Genomic DNA, 21,469 nt, shown 5'->3' on the forward strand with positions numbered 1-21,469 from the left:
AATATGAACACACCAAATCTATGGCAGATTCTTTTCTTAACTTACAGCAGCTCCAAATATAGTCATGATACAATGCAAATAAAAATAACTTTTTATTAAAAACCACATTTTGCAATGTGCATCTAAAAAGATACAGAATTAATGCAATAATCCAACTTGGTACAATTTATTACTTAAAGCATGATCAAAATAAATATATTTCCCTATATGCTTTACATCACTAAATAAAGTCACTTAATCCACTGGTTGATTGTTGATGCAGTGCTGTTCCAGAACAGGTAGAACTTCTGCTGGCTCATTAAAATCAGAGCTTTACAAGTTATTTGCATAATCAGTGTAATGCTGTTGCACCAACACAATTCCCTTGGTTTCAGTCAATGTTCCCTTCAACATTGTACATAAACCATTTTACAAAGAATTCAAAAAAATGTACTTTTATATGATAAGGTTGTTTGTTGAAAGGCACATCTGTAGGCTTTGCTTCCTCATCCTCGTGTCTGGCTCCGCAGTTTTGCTCTCAGTGTGGCCAGTCGCACTTCAACGGCTCAGACTTGGGCACTTTGAGGCACTTTCCTAACTTCTCACAGCCTGCAGGGGCCCAGTTCTGCAACAGAGAGCAGCCATCACAGTAAGCACAAGAATATGAATTTAACAAAGATATTATTTAATTACAATAAGATTTATTACTGTCTTGTATGAGTTTAGCTTTTTGTCAGAAAAGCATAAGATCATTTTTGTGTCCTGCCCTGAGGGTCTTAGGCTGTTAGTTGGCACTATTTCTTTATATCTGGTTCATTTCTAAGTCTTTTTCCTCAAGCTTAGCAAACATATCCTGTGTAATTTAACAAACACTGACCTGTCATGCCATTTGTCTCAGGTTTATCACAGGAAAAGGCTTATTTTATTTGCAGAATAATTGTCTTTTAACCTTTATTTTTCAAATATGTATCTGGTCACATTATTTTTAGAACTTAGTGCTATAGAGCAGTCCAATGTCATTTGGTCAATTTAATCTGCATTTACTAATAAAACTATCCCTTCCTCATTAGTTGATGATATCACAGACTAAGTTTCACACATAATATTTTTCAGTATAAATTCCAGACTTAAAAAAAACATCTTGAAAATACCAAATATTAAATGAAACAAATTTCAGTTTCATTTAAATTCAAATGATGCCTTGTTCTGAAAAACCATGCAACAGCTGCCTCCTTCACGGACAACAAGTGTGACCCACATTAGCATGACAAAAGGACAAGACAGTACATTACAGGACAACACACAAACATGGCTCATTCTAACCCTATTTAAAACTGTGTTTATTTTATTCGTCACAAGGGGGCAGTGCTACAACACAAATAAATCCAGAGCAGTGTCGATCACAGTCCTTGGTGTTTGGGGAGACAAAGCCACAGCTCAGATCAGTTCAGCTGCTCTAAAATAATCCAGGAAAAAAAAGGTCCAGATTGCAGTGATAATTCAAGATTCCCCTCAAATATGATACACGTTGTAGAGCAAGTTATTAACAATGATAAATACTGTAAATATGAAAATTAAAAACTCAATCTGTTGAAGTGGAGCATTAATAGTCTACAGGCTCAATGTAGACTGAGAACAGATAGGAACTTTGAAAAGATCTCTATTCAAAGACTTTTATTGATCTTACTTTTTTTTTTTCATAACGGCTTCGTCAATTTCTCTAATGTATTCATTCATCTGATGTACAAATGTGATGGAGGGAGCAGAGAGATGAGGTGCAAATATGCCTGGTTTTGACGGCTGCTGGCCCCAAAAAAAAACAAAAACACATGCAGTATCTGCTTTGGTCCAGTGGCTCTGGATACGGTGGGTAAAGAGTTAGCTGCATCATGAAAGTAACAGATAAACTTATTTATGGCATGTAAATCTCACCATCACTGCCACATCACACATATTGAGCTGAGGAATACCGGGTACCAGCGTCTTCTTATGCTGCTCTACAACTGGAGAGATCCCGCTCAGCACATTCTGGTACTCCTTAGTCAAAACACTGCAAACACATACAACAGCAGACATGGTCAGCGGGTCCACAAATAACAATGAGTTTCATTATCTATTATCTGACTTTTTCTTTTTAATAAAATGTCAAAAACTTGTGAAAAAATGTCCATCAAAATTTCCCAGAACCTAAGGTGTCGTCTTCAGATGTCGTGTTTTGCCTGACCAGAAGTCCAAAACCCTGTGAATTTTATTTTACGATGACAGATGACAAAGAAAGGCGGCAAAATTCTCATTTTAGAAGGGACAAGCAGCGGATGTTTGGCATTTTTTGCTTGATCGTGACTGAAGCGATGAATTGTTTTTTTCAAAATAACTGATTATTCAATCAAATACTGGACTGATCGAGTGATGCTTTCGATGCTAATGTTCAGCATATAGAAAGCCTTACTACCTGAATTAAAGACAGACATCAGAATGAATAGAATCAATAACAAAGATGGCACTGAAGAAGTCTGAAACCATCTATTGGTCACTTACACATAAAACCACATACAGGTCCGGCCCTATATGTTAATGCAGAGTGCACACTCACACTGACACAAACATGCCCAGTCTGTTTTTATTCTGACTCAGTTTTGTCCATTTGTTTCAGCTGTTTCACTATCAACTGAAAAGCCTTTTTGTTGAAGAGTGTTGCAGTGAATACATGTATCCAGTAATAAAACAACACAGCGTTCTGCATGTTTAATTCATTATATTACATTGGTGATGCTTTAGCTTTTCAACAACAAAAACATAAACAGGCTGTCCACTCAGGCACCCTTTGGGAGAGTGCACTCAGCAGGGTGAACTATGTAACCCTTATCCCATCCCCTGTCTCTCAATTACTGCTGTTGGACACCAGTGAGCCCGAGCACCTCTGTGCATTATTATATTCAGTGTGTAAAACACAGGGGCCCTGAAGGCTTTCAAAGGAACGCTGCTCTCAATAGGACCTGTAGGGTTAATGGGCTGTGTGTACACGTGTGTGTGTGTGTGTGTGTGTGTGTGTATCTGTGTGTGTTGGGGGAGTGGGCGTCTGGTGGCGTGACACACAGATAGACAAATATCAGCAGTGCAATTACACCCTTGATACACTCGCCGGCAGCACCTGTGCCAGCCTTCCATCCTCCCTCCACTGCAAACCCAGCCCTCTGATTGGCCCCTAGGGAACATGTGCATGTGTGTGAGGTGAAGTGTCAATTAGAGTAATAACCCCAGGCTCTGTCCAGCTCACACCTACCCTCCCTCTTAGATCTCCCACAGGGCAGCAAGGCTTCCTCCATCAACGAGCACCTGCTCCTTTTCCTTGATACTCTCAGTCTTTACTTTCCCCTGCAATTACTCGACTGGTAGTGCACTGGCTGCAATTAGTCTCTCTCCTTGTGTGCCACATTCGTCATAAGCCAACTATCTTCGCATTGTGTGACCCTCGCTGATAGGGATAAACCGGATTACTCCTTTCAGTAAAAAAAAAAAAAAAAATCAGACATTCAGATTAAATTGCTTCAGCTATCTAAAATCACAAATTCTGCTTTCGCCCGATCCCGATCAGCAAGAGGGATATTTCATTCTCCTCCTATCTGTGCCCACTACTGATTGTTGCGATTCATTTTCATGATAAGTGATGAAGCAACTTAACAGAAGCAAATGTAAGGGAGATTTATCAGACTGCTGTAAGTATTCCACTTTTCTATACAAGTCTGCAAGAAAAGCATGCCACGTCCTGAGAAACTTGCATAAGACGCAAAGTTTTCTATTGTTTTGTGTATGCACTGAAAATCTTACAGCGCAGACCTCTAAATCAAAAACTAATAATATCATTTGTTTATGCCTCCTCTGCAAACAAATAATGAAAAGTCAGAGTCAGCACACCTCATTATCATGATTATAACCCTTAGCTTACTGGTGTAGAGGCAAAATCTGGAATAATAAGCAGGCTGTATGCAAATTGAGTCTTTTGATTTATAATGTATGGCACCCAAGGGGGATGGGGGCATTGCTCAGGTGTGTCACCACTCTGATTACTGATTCATAACACTATTGCTGGAACACACACACACACACACACACACACACACACACACACATACACACACACACACAAAATCACAAACCAACAACCACACAGTAGCAGAAGGTGGGGGAATTGAGGAGACAATCAAATACATCTGTCCTGCCTACCCCTCCCCTCCACCATCTTCTCCACCCCGGTGGAAATTGAGCACTTCAGTGAGGACTATTGATTGGGGACACAAGAGCATGGTGGCAGGCAGCAGATGAGGCCAGACTGTGCGGGGCTGCCTGCAGTGTTAGGGCTGGGACTACGGTCTGGATGGCTGGGGCTCCGGGGACGTGAGCTGAGGTAGGTGGTGAGAAAAGGAGGATGTGTTAACCTCAAGGACCTAGGTCACAGAGACGGGGGGCAAAGTGGAAGGCGGGAAAAGGCTGAGGATAAATCCGGTGTGGACCGAAACTCACTGAGGTAGGTAGATGGCAGACCTGTGTTTCATCCAAGACAGATGGACCACCAACACAGGCCCTGTCATCCTCTAACTCTGCTATACCAGTCACATTTGTCTGAAACAATGGCAGCTAGGCCTCTGGTTGTATCCACCAGTTCAAAGACAAACAATTAGAAATGAAAACAGACTGCATGTGAGTCCCCAAATTCACTCCTTGGTTATATAATTATAATACACGTTGTTTTGGGGGACTATTCCGGACTGGGGATTGTGTGTGTGTGTGTGTGTGTGTGTGTGTGTGTGTGTGCGCATGTGTGTGCTTTTTGCTATATCACAGGCTGCGACAGTAGTGAAGGTATGTGTGCAGACAGGCCCTACATCATCTTAAGTGGCTCTTTAGGTGCAGACAGAGATTAATGATGGCCAGGCAGCCAGTCCAGCTGGGGGACCGAGGAGCACATGGACAGAAAAACGAACACATACACACACGTGTAAACAGACGCGCACGTAACTAGGATGGAGTAGAACGGTCCCTTTTGGATGCAGAGGGAGAGCGGCTGAGTGGTGAGAAGTGAGCTGAGATGCGCACCAGTAAATGGGGAGGGGGGAGGTGACCTTGTAGACACACTCAATGACCCCTGTGTGCAGAAGTGAAAAATGAGTGTGCAATTTTTAGTGTATGTGTGTGTGTGTGTGTGTGTGTGTGTGTGTGTGTGTGTGTGTGTGTGTGTGTGTGTGTGTGTGTCTAGCAAACATCTAGCACTCAGCACAACACATGGCTGCATATTGATTGTTTTTTTTGTTATTTTTGCTTTTTTTTTTTTTTTTTTTTTTTTTTTTTTTAATTCTTCCAAGTGAACCGCAAGGCTAAAAGGTGGGCAAATGAAAAACAACATTAATGTTTTATCATCCAATCTCACTTCAGAACTGGAAGGAGTTTGAGCAGGAGGCAAAGAAGAGATGAGGCCAAGGCAAAAATATGAGCGGCAGAGCTGCAGACGGCAGAAAAGAAAGGTAAAGCCAAAGCGAACACTGCGCACAAAAGGAATATTCCCTCATCAAAGCAATTTTGAGATTATCTTAATGTATTAGCCATGGTGTCACATAGATATCATATGAATTCTATATTGACAGTACGCAGTAACAGTCTATCTCTGCAACCTTATTTAGTAATAGTCCTCTGGCGTCACTCTCTCCTTCTTAACTCTCCTCTGAGCTGAGGCAGAGACACACAAAACTCCATTAAACAGCACTCGCTCTCAATTTAGACATGAACAATTTATCTTGCAATTATAACCTGCAGTGGTGCACCAGAGGGTTGAGGGCCAGATAGTAATCTTTAAGGAGCTGTTTGCAATCACAAAGAGAAGGGTGTAATCAGGCGCGCTCTGGCTGAGCAGATCAATCCGTTGCCTTCTTTTTCATGCCACTGAATCAGCATTGATCTCATACACAGTAGTCTGTGCTACCAACAGGCAAACAACCTTCCTATTCTCACAGCTCTCCCCTTCGTTTTCTAACATCTCTTCTCTTGTTCCTGTTGTTCTTCTCTTCCTCATTCCCACTCTTCTCTTCCCTTGTGTCCCTCTCCTGAAAATCAGCTGTAGGCTAGTTTTTAGATTTTCAGGCAACTGACCTGATTGGGTACTTTTCCCCAGGATCCCGTCCCAGGTGGAAAATGATTGGCTGCAGTGTGTGCTCTTTCTGGTCATGAGTAGTCACATCTGGGACTTCTTGACCTGGGCAGAAGTTGATTCCCTGTGAGAGATGAGAGCCACACATTGATGTAAAAACATTTTTCTTAATTTGAAGCAAATCCGAAGATTGGGTCATGATCAAGTCTATGCATGACAAAAAACTGGAGGAAGTCATGTTCACGGCTCCCACCAGAATGACACACTTCTAATCCGGTAACTAGTCAGGCGCCTTCATTTAGTCTCATTTACAAGTTAAAGACTTTGCCTCGATTGCACAGTGTAAGATCTGAGCACATGTATAATGATATAAAGAGAAAAAGGGAGGAAAAGAAAAAAAAATAGTAGAAAGGGGTTCTCTATCTGATGTAATTTTACAGTCCTTCTGCAGCATCTGTTCTTACACCACAGAGAACAGCTCATCCCTCAGCCAGAGATCTGTGGCAGGCCCAGATCTGGTATATGACTGGTCTAAGAGAGGAAAGAACAGAACTGCCATGTTTGGCTACAAAAAACTTTCATGAATTAAATATGAAGGTCAGCCTTTCTCTATAGAACAACCTAACCCAATAATTGATGTCAGTGCCATGGGTTAAAAAAAAAGGATATTTGCTTTATGCAGCACATAAGACAAACCTAAGAACTGAGAACGAAAAAATCTGATCGTTACATCCCATGTTCTGAATAATTCATGATATTTTTTGCTCTCTCTCTGTAATTTCCTCCTTCTTTTTTGCCATGACGTGTTGAATTTAGTCATTTTTATTGGTCTATGGTTGATTTTTTACATGTTTTAGTTCAGGCCAATGTAAACAAGAGCTTTGCTCTGTGCGTCTTATCATGTATTGAACTCAGCTGAAGAGATGTGGATGTTTAGATTCAGGCTCTCAGCGATCTACTACTCTCAGTTGAGTCCTTAATCTCTTTGTAGTGTGGTCTATATGCACACCGTCTTCCAGTTTGTTGTGTTATTTATGTAGCTACTGCTGGTAGATCAAGAAGGGGTTCAAGTCATTCGCAAAATCGAGGACTTCTCCTGCCTCCCCCTTCATCTCTCCACGCCTTCGCTCCCGCTCCCTGACTCCATTCTCATGAGCATGGCAGTGATCTCAGCCTGATTGAGTCACACTCACTCCTCCAGAACCCCCTGGAGATCTGCCCCCTCCTTCAACACATACACACACAGACACACACACACACACACACACTTTTTGATGAGCACAACTAATATTGCGAAAGCATTCATCTGTAAGGCACTGTTGCTGCCCCCCTCTGAGATCACTCAACAGAACACCTAAAAATACATATAGACGAGAGAGATAGAGAGAGAGTGAGAAGGATAGATACCCCCCACCCCGCACAGCCTCCTCTAATCCAGACTTGTCCTGTCTTTTGAAGCCAACAGCTTAGAAATGCAGAAAAGAATGGAGAAAAAAAAAAAAAAAACTCATCCCAGAGGAGCAGCAAGAAAGGCCTGCTGTGTGCACTGTATCTCTCTGACTCTGTCTCTTGTACCCAAGACATAACAGCAAGAACTCCATATCTCTCCCGTCACTAATGTTATGGATACGACGAGGCTGCTTTCAAACTGCGGCAGAGCAGTCACTATTACAAGATAAGGTGCGGGAGCATCCAGGGATGGCAGGATGGATTTTGGAAAAGGCAATATTTGGTGTTTATTTTGGGAAAAAAAAAAAAAAAAAAAGGTACGATTTGGAAGAAGAACAATCACTTCATGCAGACTGTGGCTGAAATTTTAAAACAAATATAAATATTGAATACATCCTCTATTCCATGGATATGACAAGAATATTTGACAACAAAAATGCAACTGATCTATGTGCCAGCGCTGGTGGAAATATTTCACAGGAAAACAACAAATATTAAAGACACACCTCAAAAATGAAAACATATTTCTGTAGCAGAACTTCTTCCCTTCTTTCCCATCAATCATGTCACGTCCCCTCTGAGTTATCGTGTGACTATTTGAAGGAGGCCCATCGCCTATAGAGGAGAACAACTGCACTAACCTAACTGAACATTAAGTAGATAAACTATCTCCACCTCGAGTAAAACTGATGCATCAGTATTAACAATCTAATAAAGTCACACATAGTAATATCAGTCACAGAGGTACTTCTTCTGTAGAAAAAGTACTTTTTTTTATATTTTAAGTACATTTTGCTGATAACACTTCAGTATTTTTACTTCAGTAGATTTTGAATGGAGTTCTTTCACACTGCTGCAGTGGTACTTTCAATTAAGTAAAGGATCTGACTACTTCTTCCACCACCTGCTTTATAAGTGTTGATTGCTCCTATAAGATCTTCAGTTTAGAGCAGTTATGGATGAGTTAATGTCATGAGTCATTCTAGCTCAAGAGTACAGTACAGCACCTATGGCGTGATCTATTCTGTGTCGCTTTCTGAAACAGAATTTGTGCCAAGAAACAAGTATCCAGAGTAGGACTAACAGGTGTCCTTTTTCAGTTTTCATTCATCACCTCGTCAAGTATTCAAAAAGGATAAAAAAAGATACCTCAGCTGTCACAGAGATCCTACTACAGCATAGGTTACTCAGCAATCCAGATACAAAAGGAGCCACACTCCCGACAAACTATATTTCGCAATATTAACATCACTACACTGCCTGAAGAGAGTTTGATAAGAGCCATTTAAGCCTGTGAAATTTCTCATTTTCCTCTTGGCTGAGCTGCATGAACACAGCCGGGACAGAGCAATACATCTCTCACCTATTAACCTGTAATTTCATTCTTCTTCACACGCACACATCTTCCCTTGTTTATTTTTCACCATGAGCCGAGAAAACCAAATTATATTTTTAAAGTATTACCAAAGCTGAGAAGAAGCGAGCAGGAAAGCATTTTTATTTCAGTGAAAAAAAAAGGGGGTTTGATTGTGAATTTCTGTTGCGAGACAGGTTAAACGTGAATCTTTAAGGGGGTTTTTAGGGTCAACGTAATTTTATAAGTGGATGAAAAAGTAGGAATACCTGTTAATCCAGTGTACACTTATCAAAGAAGGGATGTTTAAATATATTTTTCCTTTAAAACTAATTTACAAAACATTTGACTTTTCATGTTTATGAAACATTTTGTGGGTTACACAAGAAAAAGTGTTAAAAGATTCAACCACAATGACACGAAGCACACTGGAGATTTAACACACACACACACACACACACACACACACACACACACACACACAAACATCTGTATGGTGAACTGAACATGCATGTACATGCTTTCTCTCGTCCATTCTGTCTCTCTCTCTCTCATGTACACACACCAATCGATAGGCAACTCACAGGCAATCAGACGCTATTATTTGTGAAGTTCCACTTCAGTTCACATGAGTTGATAAAGGAGGCTGCTATTGATTCAGCGGCCCTGAAGGAGAGAGCAATTTAAACGACCGATGGGGCATAAAACAAACTGGATCACAGGAAAAGCAGAACCATGGAGGGAGGACAGGAGGACATTTTTTTTTTTTTTTTTTTTTTTTGATGGTAGAGGCAGAGGAGGAGAGAATGACGGACTATACGATCCTGTTTCTCAAGTGTCAGATTTCACATTTCTCCTGATAACATTTAATCAGCACTGAGTTGATGTAATTGTGGCTGAGAGATACTGCTGGCATCTGCCTCTTTCTTTCTTCCTTTTAAGCTACGTGATGCCAAAGGAACAAGTCTGCAGCAGGGGATGATGGTATGTAAATGGAGAGGAGGAAAATCTCCACTGGAGCTAGAACAAACAAGTCAACTGGTTGATGAATGATGTAAGTTTGCTGATGTGGGGGCTCTTCATTAATATTCATTACGCTCTGATGTACACAGCAGTCAACTGATGAGCCATTTTCAAGATAACACCAACAGTGAAAGTGTTTGTATGTTTGAGTAAGATTAGGAGAGACAAAGAGGGAGGACGTGGCAGTGCAAATCGAGGACTGAGGAAACAGAGATGGGACAGAGTTGCTGTGTTAAAAGGGACCCTCACTTTTTTAAACTCCTCCCACGAGTTGCTCCAAGTCCAGTAGTGTGCCTTGTATTGTCCAACCCTCACAGCCATCAGCTCATTCCCACGGTAATAGAAGATCGGCCTGATGAAGACGAGAAGAGGGAGACGTAGCACTCACATTTGTTTCTTCACAGGTGAATTTACATCAAATGATGCAGACACTAAATGTCTGTTATCCATCCTACTGTTGTCAAGACGTTTCACTTAAAACCACAAAGAAAAAGTCACATTATCATTAAAGTCATTCAGATTCATTGACTGGGAACTTTTCACGTCTGTGCAAAGTTTCATATCGATCCTTCCGGTAGGTTTTGAGATATTTCAGTTTGAACTGAAGTGGTGAAGCGACAGACCCTGAACCATGCTGCTATAGCATGTCCAAAAACGGTGCCTTAACACTTAACACTTATCACTCTCACACTCACAGATGAGATCATGAACATAACGAGGGGATCTTCGTAGTAAAATCCCAAATCAGTTACCCACCTGTTTTGGAGTGTGGTGGATTGCTTCAGCAGCACTGGTGTCAGGTCCAGTCCATCCAGGGTTCTGTCATCAGGGGGGCTGATGCCAGCCAGAGCCAGACTGGTGGTGAACAGGTCCATCACATTGGACAACTGGAAGCTCACCTGCACAAAGACAAAAGAAAGTACAAAACAAAACAAAAGTGAAGACATGATCTCTCTCTTGATCTCTCGTTCTATCTCGATGATTTTGCTTTTTGTTTCTGCCATGAGTGGCAAATAATTCAAAGTAGTTCACGAATGAAGGATGAACAGTTTTATGCTCCAGGAAAACCACAGGCTGGATTTTCTTCATGACGCAAACAAGGTAACAATGCATGGTCATGATAGGATGTTTGCATGTGTGGTTGTGTGCACACATGTAGGAAAGAGGTGCATTTCTCCACTCTCCTCTCTAATCTCTGCTTGCAGGTTTATTATAAAACCTCCAAAATGCCTCTTTTTCTAAATGATTTTTTTTTTTTGGGGGGGTAAGGGGAGAGGAGGAGGAGAGGAAGTAAGGAGAGGACAAGGCCCGGGCAAGCAGGCGGCTGGAGCTGGAGCGAGCTGGTGTTTTATCTCCTTCTCCCAGTCCCAGTGAAAAGCTTTATTTTATTTATAAACTTTGAACTATTTTCAGATAAAATGCCATTTTTTCACTGTCATCCTTGATCTTCCGTTCCATTCTCTCCTGAGCGAGCCTTAGAGGGAGACGGCACGCTCACAATCAGATAGCGCTATCAGGCCTCTGCAGCTGCACCGCCATGTGCCGCTGTGCTCCTATCGCCAGCCAGCACACATGCAGACACAGACACACAGACTCACACACACGCACGCACATGCTCCTAAGCACTGAAATGAATTCCCTTTTCTTCTGTATCCACAGAACTAGCCACAGAAAAGGCTCTGCAATGCATTCCATGATCTATCTGCACATCCAGACACTCTTCCTCACACACAACACTAACAGATTTAGTCCTTCACTTCATTTTTTTTTTTTAAAGTCCTCCTCACACACACACACACACACACACACACACACACACACACACACACGACATCAACCACACACACACACACATACAAACAAACCATAAAAGAAGACAGGACAAAAGGACACAAGATGCAAAACTGACATTTAGTTGTTTAACAACTTGCATGACCAAAAAAAGCAAAAACTTTCAAACTCTATCTCATGAGTTGCCATCTTTCATTTCCTTCCTTTATTAGCTCTGCCCTCTTCTGCAGTCTACACTGAACTTCACTGTTTCTTCACCCTTTGTTCCTCTCCTCTTTTCTGTCTGACTCATCACTCTCTATTAATGTCACAATCTCTTTCTCTCATTCCTTTCTGTGTGGTGAGTGGTGATGTTGGTTATCTGAGGAGGCAGTGCTTCTATCCCTGTCTCTGCCACTCTGCCTGTGTGTCTGTTGCCTGATAAAACACAACAAAAGGGATTGTGACGCTCGACAACGTTGTGGGGCCAACACCCCACCCGCCTCCGCATCTTTGCTCCTACAGCCACCACCCCTCATCATCATGTCCCCCCCACCCCACCCCCACCCCCAACCCCCACCCTTAAGGCACTAGAAGAATGCTGAATCTGCACCTGCTTCAGATCGGCCGTGTTCCTTCATTCCAGTACACGTCCTTCCATCCTCTATGACTAATTGACAACAGTTTCCTACACATTTTCACAAGTCACTGAAATGACTATGTTTCATTACTCAGTTGCATCATGGGATGTCTGTTTAAGATGTGTGGAAATACACCCTGGAGTGGTCTTTCTATCACAAATCCCCTACAAACTTGCAAAAAAACTCCTCATCTTAGTACTTTAAAGATTAATCTGTGCTCAGTTGGTACAATAAACCTGCGTACCAGAGGCTTGCTTGGCAGTTTATTGTCTCCACTATTTTGCTCTGAGAGCTTGCGGACTTTTCAATGCACAGATCAACAGAGATTTCAGAAGACTACAAAATAAGAGAGGGGGGCAACCCTGTGTATGGTCTGTCCTCCCTCCCAAGCAGCACAGTGATAAATCCAGAGCTGCAGAGTACAGTAACTCCAACAAAGCAGCTTTGTCATCACAACCCCAGAGAGCTTCAGGGAGGATCTATAGACCCTCACAGCCAAGCCACAACTGCAAATACACAACACAAACACACACACAACACACACACACACACACACAACACCACACACACACACACACACACACACACACACACAGGTGTTTTGTGGCATTATTTAAATCCATGTCTCTTCCATTGGCCTAGAAAGTCACACATATAAGTAATCCACCATACATTAAAAAATGCATCTATATGTAAGCATGTAGGGTCAAACAAAAATTACACAGACATGTTCTGCACACTTGCACATGCATAGATAGACACACTGGCTAGTTATAATGTGGCCCAGGTGCAGCAAAGCCCTGCGAACACAACAACATTCCTGGCAGTGTGGCAGTGCCAGCGTCTTTAGCACTCCTCCTTTTCTCTCTTCTACACCAGTCGCCTCTTTTACTTCTTCCTTGCTTCCTTCCCTGCACCCCCTCTCACACTCCTCCCGTTCCTTTATCCTGAGCGCCTGGCATATTCAGATACTGAAGTCCTCATTACGGCTCAATCCAACCTCAGCAAACACACAAACAGATTAGCCGCTTAAGACGCTCCCAATCCCCCTCTCCCTCGCTATTCTGCTGTGCTATCAGGCCCCAGCACACCCCTGTGAGATGAGCCAGGGGCAAGGCTTACTGCAGACTGCAGACTGCAGCCTCCGCTCGCTCCTCCACCAAATCCCTCTGCGTCACAGCCCCGTGTCACAGCTGCCCCTAATACAATTAAAAGTCATTTGCAGAACGCACAGGCTTAGGGGATCACGGTGTGGGTGGGGGGGTTAAATTGGGGAGGGGGAGGGAAAAAAGAGAGAGAGAGTGAGTTGGGGCATTAATTCCAGCCAAAAATATTTGAGGAAACAGTGGGAAAAAAAAAAAAAAAGCACCCACATGCTTCATGGTCAAAATCATCACAGTTTATCTTCACTGTTTCTGGAGTTCAGTCCCTTGATAGAAAAACTGAACTTGGTCAAATTAACTGGTTACTGCGCCAATAGGTCAGAGTGTGCACATGTAAAGTGATAAACGATACACAAATGAAACATGAAACAAAAAAGCAACAATCATTCAAAGGACAGGATTAGCGAAATAATTATTCCTTTACTCTCAACCTGATTTAGAGTACTGTACGCTGCCTGCAGCTTTACACAGAACATTTCAGCTCTGGGTACCTGTTGATAGGTAGAACATTAGGCGGCAACAATACTTAGGATAAAAAAAAAAAAAAAACTAAAAAAAACCTGGCTCTGGATCCTGGGTCTAAGAGTAGTTTAGTCTCTAGAGAAGATGCTAGGGATTTAGTGAGTGACCGTGTTGGATTTATTTGCAGGCTAAAAGCTTCAAATCACTGAGGTATTCTTACCGTGCCTTTTTTGATGTGTCCAGGCCACCAGGCAATAGCGGGCTCCCTCATGCCCCCTTCAAAAGTGGTCTCCTTCCCACAGAGGAACGGCCCATTGCTGCCACCTGAGGAATCAGCAGCAGTATCAGTATCAAATCCCACGCACACATATACAGGAAGAAATGAGTCAGACTTAAAATAAAAATGCAACAACTTGGAGTTTAAAAAAAGTGTGTCTGTCTGTGTGTGTGTGTGTGTGTGTGTGTGTGTGTGTGTGTGTGTGTGTGTGTGTGTGTGTGTGTGTATTCAATGCCTACCTTCTTTTGGGGCAGATATGAGAGCAGCTCCGTTGTCCGAGGTGAAGAAGACAAAGGTATTATCGTCGATGCCCAGAGTCTTCAGCCATGACAAGATCTGACCGATGCTGTAGTCCAGCTCCATCACTGCATCTCCATACCTACAGCACAAACCCAAATGCGTGTATTCATTTATAACCTTGTGCATCTGCTGGATTGTGAGTCAATAAAAGAGTCAGTAAGGTTGCATATTCTGTACCGGCCTCGCTGGCTCTTCCCTAGGAAGCGTTTGGAGGCATAGACGGGGGCATGAGTGGCGTCGGCTGCCCAGTAGAGGAAGAACGGTCGCCGGGCCTCAGTCTGACGTTGTATGAATTCAAGACCTTCCTGTAGAGGTGGGAGGTGTGAGAGACTGTTATAACACTGTCAAAATAGCTGTCAAATGACTGTACTTTTTTCACAGTACAGCTGTGAATAACCTCTTTCTCATTTGCAAACCACATACTAGTACTAACCATGTTTTGAGCATATTGTACACTCAGCTGCCTGTTTATTAGGGACGCCCAGCTTAAAGTAATGCAGTCTCATAGAACAGTCCTGCAATAAACACAACTTTCATGAAGGTTACAATTTTCAGTTTTTGTTTGAAGAGTTTTAGAGAGATATTGATTAACCTTATGATCATTTCAAAGGCTGCAATAAACAGTTTTACCCATTTACACATTTACTCCATCAATATCAATGACGGTAGACCAAACTGGATTTGTAGCACTGCTGTTGTATTAGACTGCAGTAAATTTAGCTGGGTGTAAATTAGTAAGTGGAAAATGAGTGTACATCCCTCTGAAATAACTAACTAATAAATGGAAAAGCACTTTACTCTCTATATGTGAGATGTTCTAATATCCACTTTGAATTTATGTTTTAAAAAAGCAGCCCAGCTGACATTTGTTGACACACACTGTACAGCTACTAAATGGTACAGTATTTTAACTGTCAAGGCAGTGCCAAGCAAAGACTGTTTTATAAATTATACCTTAAAATATTGGATATAATACTGAGCTGTAACACACACATTTTTTTTGCAATGCTAACACAGACATGTCCTGTGAGGACTGATGTCAACAGTCCACTGCAATTCTGCTACTGTCAAAAACATATAAGCTGGCATTTCAAAGTTTTGCCTTTGTTTCATTTTCCATAGAATCAGCCACGTTAATAACTGCACTGCTGAAACCTGTCCAGTCTCATAAGACACGCTAAAATGAGTCTCATAAAGCTCTACTTGACAGATCCATCCTCTTCTTGTGATGACATATTACACCTCTCAAGCATGCGGTGTGTCTCTGCATGCTTCTTTTGATCCCTTTAGGAACAGAATGGGAAGGGACTGACGTAGGCAGCAGAGATAATCAGTGCGAGTGTGCGCAAAAGTGAACAATCCACCGAAAAGCACGGTGATGATCAAAGACCAAAATCAGGATTTAATCGAGCTTTCAATTTATTGTTGATTTATGTTTTTGGGCCTTTATGTTTTGGTGAGTCAAAGACCATTTTTTGACTCTAGTGGACAATAATGTTCAATTCTATTCTATATTATTATAACAAATTGGGTGTACCTGATATTCTAAATGCTCCACTGAAATAATTGTATCACCTGAGATAGAGACAGCCTTTGAAAGGACAGGTGAGCCTTAACTTACCAGCAAATAGATTTGCGTGAGGTTGGACTCTCCAGTCTTTCTGTCAATCTTGAAGTCCTCATAGTATCTGAAAAACAAGTGTGCTGACTCATTAAATACCAGCTTATTGATGTTCTTTCACACTGACCTGTTGTATCGTCTCTTGTGGTTTGTGTTTGTAGGAGATTTTTGGTGAAAGACATATTTGGGAAGTCTCAGCAGAGCTGAGCAGAGGGAACTGTTATGAGGTGTTGCTGAAGCGTGGCGCGGCGAGCAGAGAAGCAGTGACAGGCATCTCTCTTTCTTACACTTCACTTCCTCCAGGTGTCCTCGTGCACAGCCAACGCAACCTGCCGTCTCTTGAGGGCGTAGTGTGTATGTGTGTATACATGTCTGTGTGTGTGTGTGTGTGTGTGTGTGTGTGTGTGTGTGTGTGTGTGTGTGTGTGTGTGTGTGTGTGTCTGCCCAGGGCCCAGGTATGCAGCGCTGATTAAACCCACGGCTAAGCGAAAAACACGCCCGGCTGCCAGTTCCAATGACCCTGAATACACATATGGCTGTTTTGGGGAAAACAAATGGGCGGAAAATGGAATACACAAGCACAGCTGGTACAGAGAAGGAAGAGGAGGGGAGACACTCGACTCATCCAGAGGAGCAGCCAGCCAAACTATTCCACTGAGTCATGGGGAAAGAAGATTTTTATAGATTTTCAGCTTCTGTTTCTGTGTCTGCTGGTGTGTATTTGATTGCTTGTGTGTGATATTACCTGCCAAGCATCTCAGAATTGTTGTAGACAGGGATGTTGGGTCTGATGCTGCTGTTGTACGGGCCAAAGTGGCAGTTCGGTGCACCAAACCATTCATCAAAACCGTTCTCCAGAGGAAGGTGGTGTGGCCTGTGGCCCAGATGCCTGTGGTGACAAACAAAGAGCAATCACACACTGTCAGATTAGTGTGACTAAAGGATCACACTGCATGTTTTTACATATTTATACTAGTGCTACAACACAATATTTTCAAAAGCACAAAGCACATAGTTATTTGGATTTTTGTCATTGGTTTCTTTTCACCTCAGTACAGTAGGTAAATCAACAACTACTACAAAACTACATATTAATGCGTCGAAATAATGAACCAACCATAAAATAGTAACACTGATAGGGGACATACCTTTATAGTGTGGGATAGCTGCTTAAACCTAAGTAAATTATCTGAATACTTCTTCCACCCCTGATCATAACCTCTAAGCCTTTAGAAACCTTGAAAAACCTGGAGTAAAGATAAAGAGCTCACCACTTGCCGACTATCTTGCTGACGTAGCCCTTTTTCTTCAGCATCTGGGGTAACAAAATCTCATCCTTGGAGATTCCTCCCACTATCTCCTGTGGTGTGTATGCTATAAAAAAAATTGAGTGTATAAAACTTTCCATGACTTTACTGCACACTGCACATTTTAGACTAAGTAATGAGACACCTGCAACAAAATGACTTGCTGCTGGATAAGTAAAGATATACTGAGAGTGTACCATTTCTGGCGTGGCCATTAGTGGTGTAGAATCCGTTTCTGACAGGCAGCCTCCCGGTGAGAAGTGCAGCTCTGGCTGTGGTTAAAATGACAGAAAAAAAAGTCATTAGAAAAGAGTCATTAGAATTTCTGTGTTGGTTTTCTAAATTATCTTTAACTGGCAAACAAAAACAGTCAAATGTGCTCCAGCCCTCATCCTGACACACAGAGATTACAAATTAATTTGTCAAGTCAGGACTGTATTTGGTTAAATTCTTATGTTAAGTAATAAATTCCACATTTATACTTTATTGTAGTAGTTAATTAAAATAAGTATTGCTCTGGCATACATCTCAGTTTTGATGTGTACATCAAATTCTTTCAGCTTTTTAAGCATTTGTTTTCTGTAACTACCAATACCAATAACATTTATTTATCAAATGCTATTAATGGATAGATTCAACTCAAGTGTATTCAGCTCACTGCTGTCTGGTGAAAACCTGTCCCTCCATGTTTCAACTCAACAGAGATTTTTGCAGTTTATTTGCAAGTTTTTTTGGCATAATGAACAAAAAGAATCCAGTATTATACTTAAATTGCCTAAGATTAAAATATGACAATGACCAAAATGGAGATTAAAGGTTTTTGCTCAACACCAATGTTGCAATACCTTCTTGCATTTCGTGCTAATTTCCTGTACTCTGTTTTGCATGTTGTATTTGAATGACGCAACGTGCAAGCTTTATTTTAGCAAATGTTGTTCTGCAGTAGGTCAATTAATTGTGTTAGTGTTAATGATGTGGCAATTAAAACAAAGTAGAGATAGAAGTAAATGCATCTTGCAAAACAGGAAATGCTGTGTCAGGTTGCTGACTTACATGGGGAACAGAGGGGGTTGGCAGTGTAGAAGTTTGGAAGCAGCATCCCCTCAGCAGCCATGGCATCCAGGTTGGGGGTCTCTTTCGAGGGCTGGCCAAACACCCCCAAGTCCCCCCAACCCATCTGAAGAGCAGAGGCAGGTTTATTAACAAGTCCAGCAAATACATATACACACATGCAAGCACACAGTTAGAGATTACAGGCAGCTCTTAGTGCTCCACGAGATTTACAGTAACAACAGCTATTACTAGTGAGAACCCAGAGACAAAGAGAAAACAAATAACGTTACAAAGAGAGAGGGAGAAACAGAGACAAATATTTTGTTGTTTGTCATTCACTCATTGCTGAGCCAAAGAGCTGTGCTGCTGATGTGATGAACTAAAGTCACAAGGACACAGTGAAAAATAAAATAAAACAACTCACATCGTCCATGAGCAAGATGATAATGTTTGGAGATGATACAGTTGATGGCTTTTCTGTCAAGGAACAACATATTATTGCACTAAAGAGAGTCAAAGTTAGAGCAGACATCACTCGCAGGAATCTGCTGCAGTCATATGAGCATCAACTTCGAGGAAGTGGTTTGTTTGTCTTCGTGCGGGTCTTCAGCGTAACACTTGCGCATAAACACTAGAGTTATTATTTTGAGGTGTTTGCTTGAATACATTTTTTATTCACTTTTAGTTTAATTTGTTTTTATATCGTTGAACTATTAATGTGGTAGCGTTATACATTAGGATTAAATTGTTTAACAATAAATAACCTTAAAATTGGTCCTTGATATTTGGTGCATTCAGGAACTTCTGATAAATGTTGTACATGCAAAATAAAACTCGAAATTGTTCGGGAGAAGAAAAATATTGAACATGCAACTAAATTCTGTAGGTAAATAACATTAAAAACTTACAATTTAAATAAGATAAGTGCATAATCCGGCTGAAATACTTTTTTGTAATATATAAAAAACAGGTACTTACATATATATTGTAACTTTTCCAACAGCATCTGAATGCAGCGTGTCACGTGACAGCATCTGACAGCTCAGAGGAGGAACACTAACATGGCGGTGTGCATAGCTGTGATCGCAAAAGAGGTAATGATTGTTGTTGTAAATGTTTCAGGTTTTATACACATCCCTTTTCAACGTTTAAAGTATTTCTCATGTTCTTATTGTCGTGTCTGAGCAAATATTCGAGCTTTCCTTGCATGACAAAAGGTTCAGCAGGCTGAAATGCACCAACAGAGCTAACAACGTTAGCATTATTTGAGGGGAAGCTGATGTTAGAATTTGCTGCTTTATGATGATTTTGTGTGAGTGGTTTAAAGGTGGTTGTTTTAACTGGCTCGTTGTTGTGTATCTGTACTCTGTTATGTCCTGTCCCAGAACTACCCGCTGTATATTCGCAGTGTGCCCACTCAAAATGAGCTGAAGTTCCACTACACAGTGCACACCTCTCTGGATGTGGTGGAGGAGAAGATCTCAGCAGTGGGCAAATCCTTGGGAGACCAGAGAGAGCTGTACCTGGGTCTGCTCTATCCCACTGAAGACTACAAAGTGTATCCTTTGTTTTTGTAGTTACTTGTTCATTTTTCAAGTTAGTTCAAGGTTGGGGAACCCACAATACAAGTGCTTGACATTTCTTTTCATTAGATCATCTTTCTTTTACTGAGGTTAGACTGTGATCTAAAGCTTTTTAACAAGATTGCTACACATCTTTATTACACCTAAGGGACATAAGTAAATATACACATCTCTATTATTCAAGAAAAATGTTGAAAACATTATACAGTTGTATGCAGAAGTTTGACGCATTACATATTTTGTTGATTTATTAAGTGAAAAGAATGTTAATTTTTATATCATGTATTTATAAATAGAAAAATCAGTAATTGTGACAAGTGGAATCCCTGGACATAAATGATTTTCTAAAGAAAAAATCCTTGACTGGTGAAATAGATATGGGTATGTAACAAACTCCAAGGTGAAATTTGTCATTGTTGTGGACTCATCAAATACATCATTGCGGGACAATGAAATAAGAAGTGTAAGTTGAGCCCATCATGCACCTAAACACATTCAAAATCAACCCGATAAGTATAATCTTGCAAAGAATGTAACATCTACAAACTTGGTTCTCTTTGTGTAGGATGTTTATCTAATATATTATGTGTTGTATTGAACACTATACAGCCTAGCCCGTATATTAACCAATATCTTATTGATACGTTATCAAAAATGGATTTTTGCATGGACAAAGAGCTTTTCTACATTTTCAGTTATGTTGGCAACTTGGTAATCCTGCTCTTGTGCAAAATCCTTACCATTAACATATAAATCAAAATATTAAGGAATCCTGGATTTAGGATGAGCATACATATGCGCACACACACACAACTTCTGACCACAATACAATTCATTTCACCCTGTAGTAAATTGACAAACTGTCAGTTTAATGCACTTGTATGAACATTTTTCTCATCAATAGAAAACAATTGTACTCTGGTATAGTCTCCTTTTGAGTAATTCAGTATCTGACTTGTATTTTATTCTTTCCCAGATGTTCAGAAAATTGCACAACTCTTTTACTGATGTAATGTGCAACCCATTCCACAATCCTGGGGACTCCATTCAGTCCAAGTGAGTTTAGTTTTTGTGAAATCTGATAATACTGAAAGGGTTATTTTAAACATTTTTAATCACCTTTATTTTTCCTTTTGAGCGGTGTTTAACTGTTTACTGATGGTTTTCCAGGGCCTTCGATGGAGTAGTTTCTGGAATGATGGTGCAAAATGGCTGACGTCTCTTCCATCCCTTTGTGCTGAGCCTCCACTGTACATAATACCCCCAGTCTTTTTTTTTGTTTACAAGTTGCCTTGATTATGGAGATGCATTGCTGTAATAAAACTTAATTGATGTTCCAAATCACTTT

At 41.1% G+C, this 21,469-nt stretch overlaps 2 protein-coding genes across 4 annotated transcripts; one reads left to right on the forward strand and one right to left on the reverse strand.

The window, feature by feature from the left end:
* Positions 1–79: 79 nt before the first annotated feature.
* galns (galactosamine (N-acetyl)-6-sulfatase) lies at positions 80–19,124 on the reverse strand. 3 transcript variants are annotated; one of them, XM_022767842.1, is made up of 14 exons: positions 18,963–19,124; positions 18,539–18,662; positions 17,683–17,757; positions 17,450–17,552; positions 16,924–17,067; positions 16,179–16,245; positions 14,735–14,862; positions 14,497–14,636; positions 14,201–14,304; positions 10,701–10,843; positions 10,194–10,296; positions 6,121–6,242; positions 1,912–2,029; positions 80–604 (listed from the first exon to the last, which is right to left on the reverse strand). In XM_022767842.1, the coding sequence occupies exons 1-14, from the start codon at positions 19,068–19,070 to the stop codon at positions 518–520; spliced, it is 1,566 nt and encodes a 521-aa protein (XP_022623563.1). In that variant the 5' UTR covers positions 19,071–19,124; the 3' UTR covers positions 80–517. The 3 variants fall into 3 exon arrangements, with proteins under 3 accessions (XP_022623563.1, XP_022623564.1, XP_022623565.1); XM_022767843.1 differs by lacking the exon at positions 1,912–2,029; XM_022767844.1 differs by lacking the exons at positions 1,912–2,029; positions 6,121–6,242.
* Positions 19,125–19,541: 417 nt separating this feature from the next.
* trappc2l (trafficking protein particle complex 2 like) lies at positions 19,542–21,462 on the forward strand. Its single transcript, XM_022767846.1, has 5 exons — positions 19,542–19,632; positions 19,924–20,096; positions 20,497–20,584; positions 21,098–21,177; positions 21,292–21,462. The coding sequence occupies exons 1-5, from the start codon at positions 19,600–19,602 to the stop codon at positions 21,335–21,337; spliced, it is 420 nt and encodes a 139-aa protein (XP_022623567.1). The 5' UTR covers positions 19,542–19,599; the 3' UTR covers positions 21,338–21,462.
* The last annotated feature ends 7 nt before the right edge of the window (positions 21,463–21,469 follow it).

The sequence above is a fragment of the Seriola dumerili genome, unplaced genomic scaffold (genome assembly GCF_002260705.1).
Source record: "Seriola dumerili isolate Sdu_G_001 unplaced genomic scaffold, Sdu_1.0 BDQW01001299.1, whole genome shotgun sequence".
In the NCBI taxonomy this organism is placed as follows: Eukaryota; Metazoa; Chordata; class Actinopteri; order Carangiformes; family Carangidae; genus Seriola; species Seriola dumerili.

What these genes read in the sequence shown, in the direction of transcription:
- galns (XM_022767842.1), bottom strand. Translation starts at nt 19,070, where the DNA reads ATGTCTGCTCTAACTTTGACTCTCTTTAGTGCAATAATATGTTGTTCC. An exon ending in TCACGCAAATCTATTTGCTG is followed by an intron (nt 14,863 to 16,178) that starts GTAAGTTAAGGC and finishes CCACCTCTACAG; the next exon opens with GAAGGTCTTGAATTCATACA. An exon ending in CATATCTGCCCCAAAAGAAG is followed by an intron (nt 14,305 to 14,496) that starts GTAGGCATTGAA and finishes CTGATTCCTCAG; the next exon opens with GTGGCAGCAATGGGCCGTTC.
- trappc2l (XM_022767846.1), top strand. Translation starts at nt 19,600, where the DNA reads ATGGCGGTGTGCATAGCTGTGATCGCAAAAGAG. An exon ending in GGGACAATGAAATAAGAAGT is followed by an intron (nt 20,585 to 21,097) that starts GTAAGTTGAGCC and finishes ATTCTTTCCCAG; the next exon opens with ATGTTCAGAAAATTGCACAA. An exon ending in GGGGACTCCATTCAGTCCAA is followed by an intron (nt 21,178 to 21,291) that starts GTGAGTTTAGTT and finishes ATGGTTTTCCAG; the next exon opens with GGCCTTCGATGGAGTAGTTT.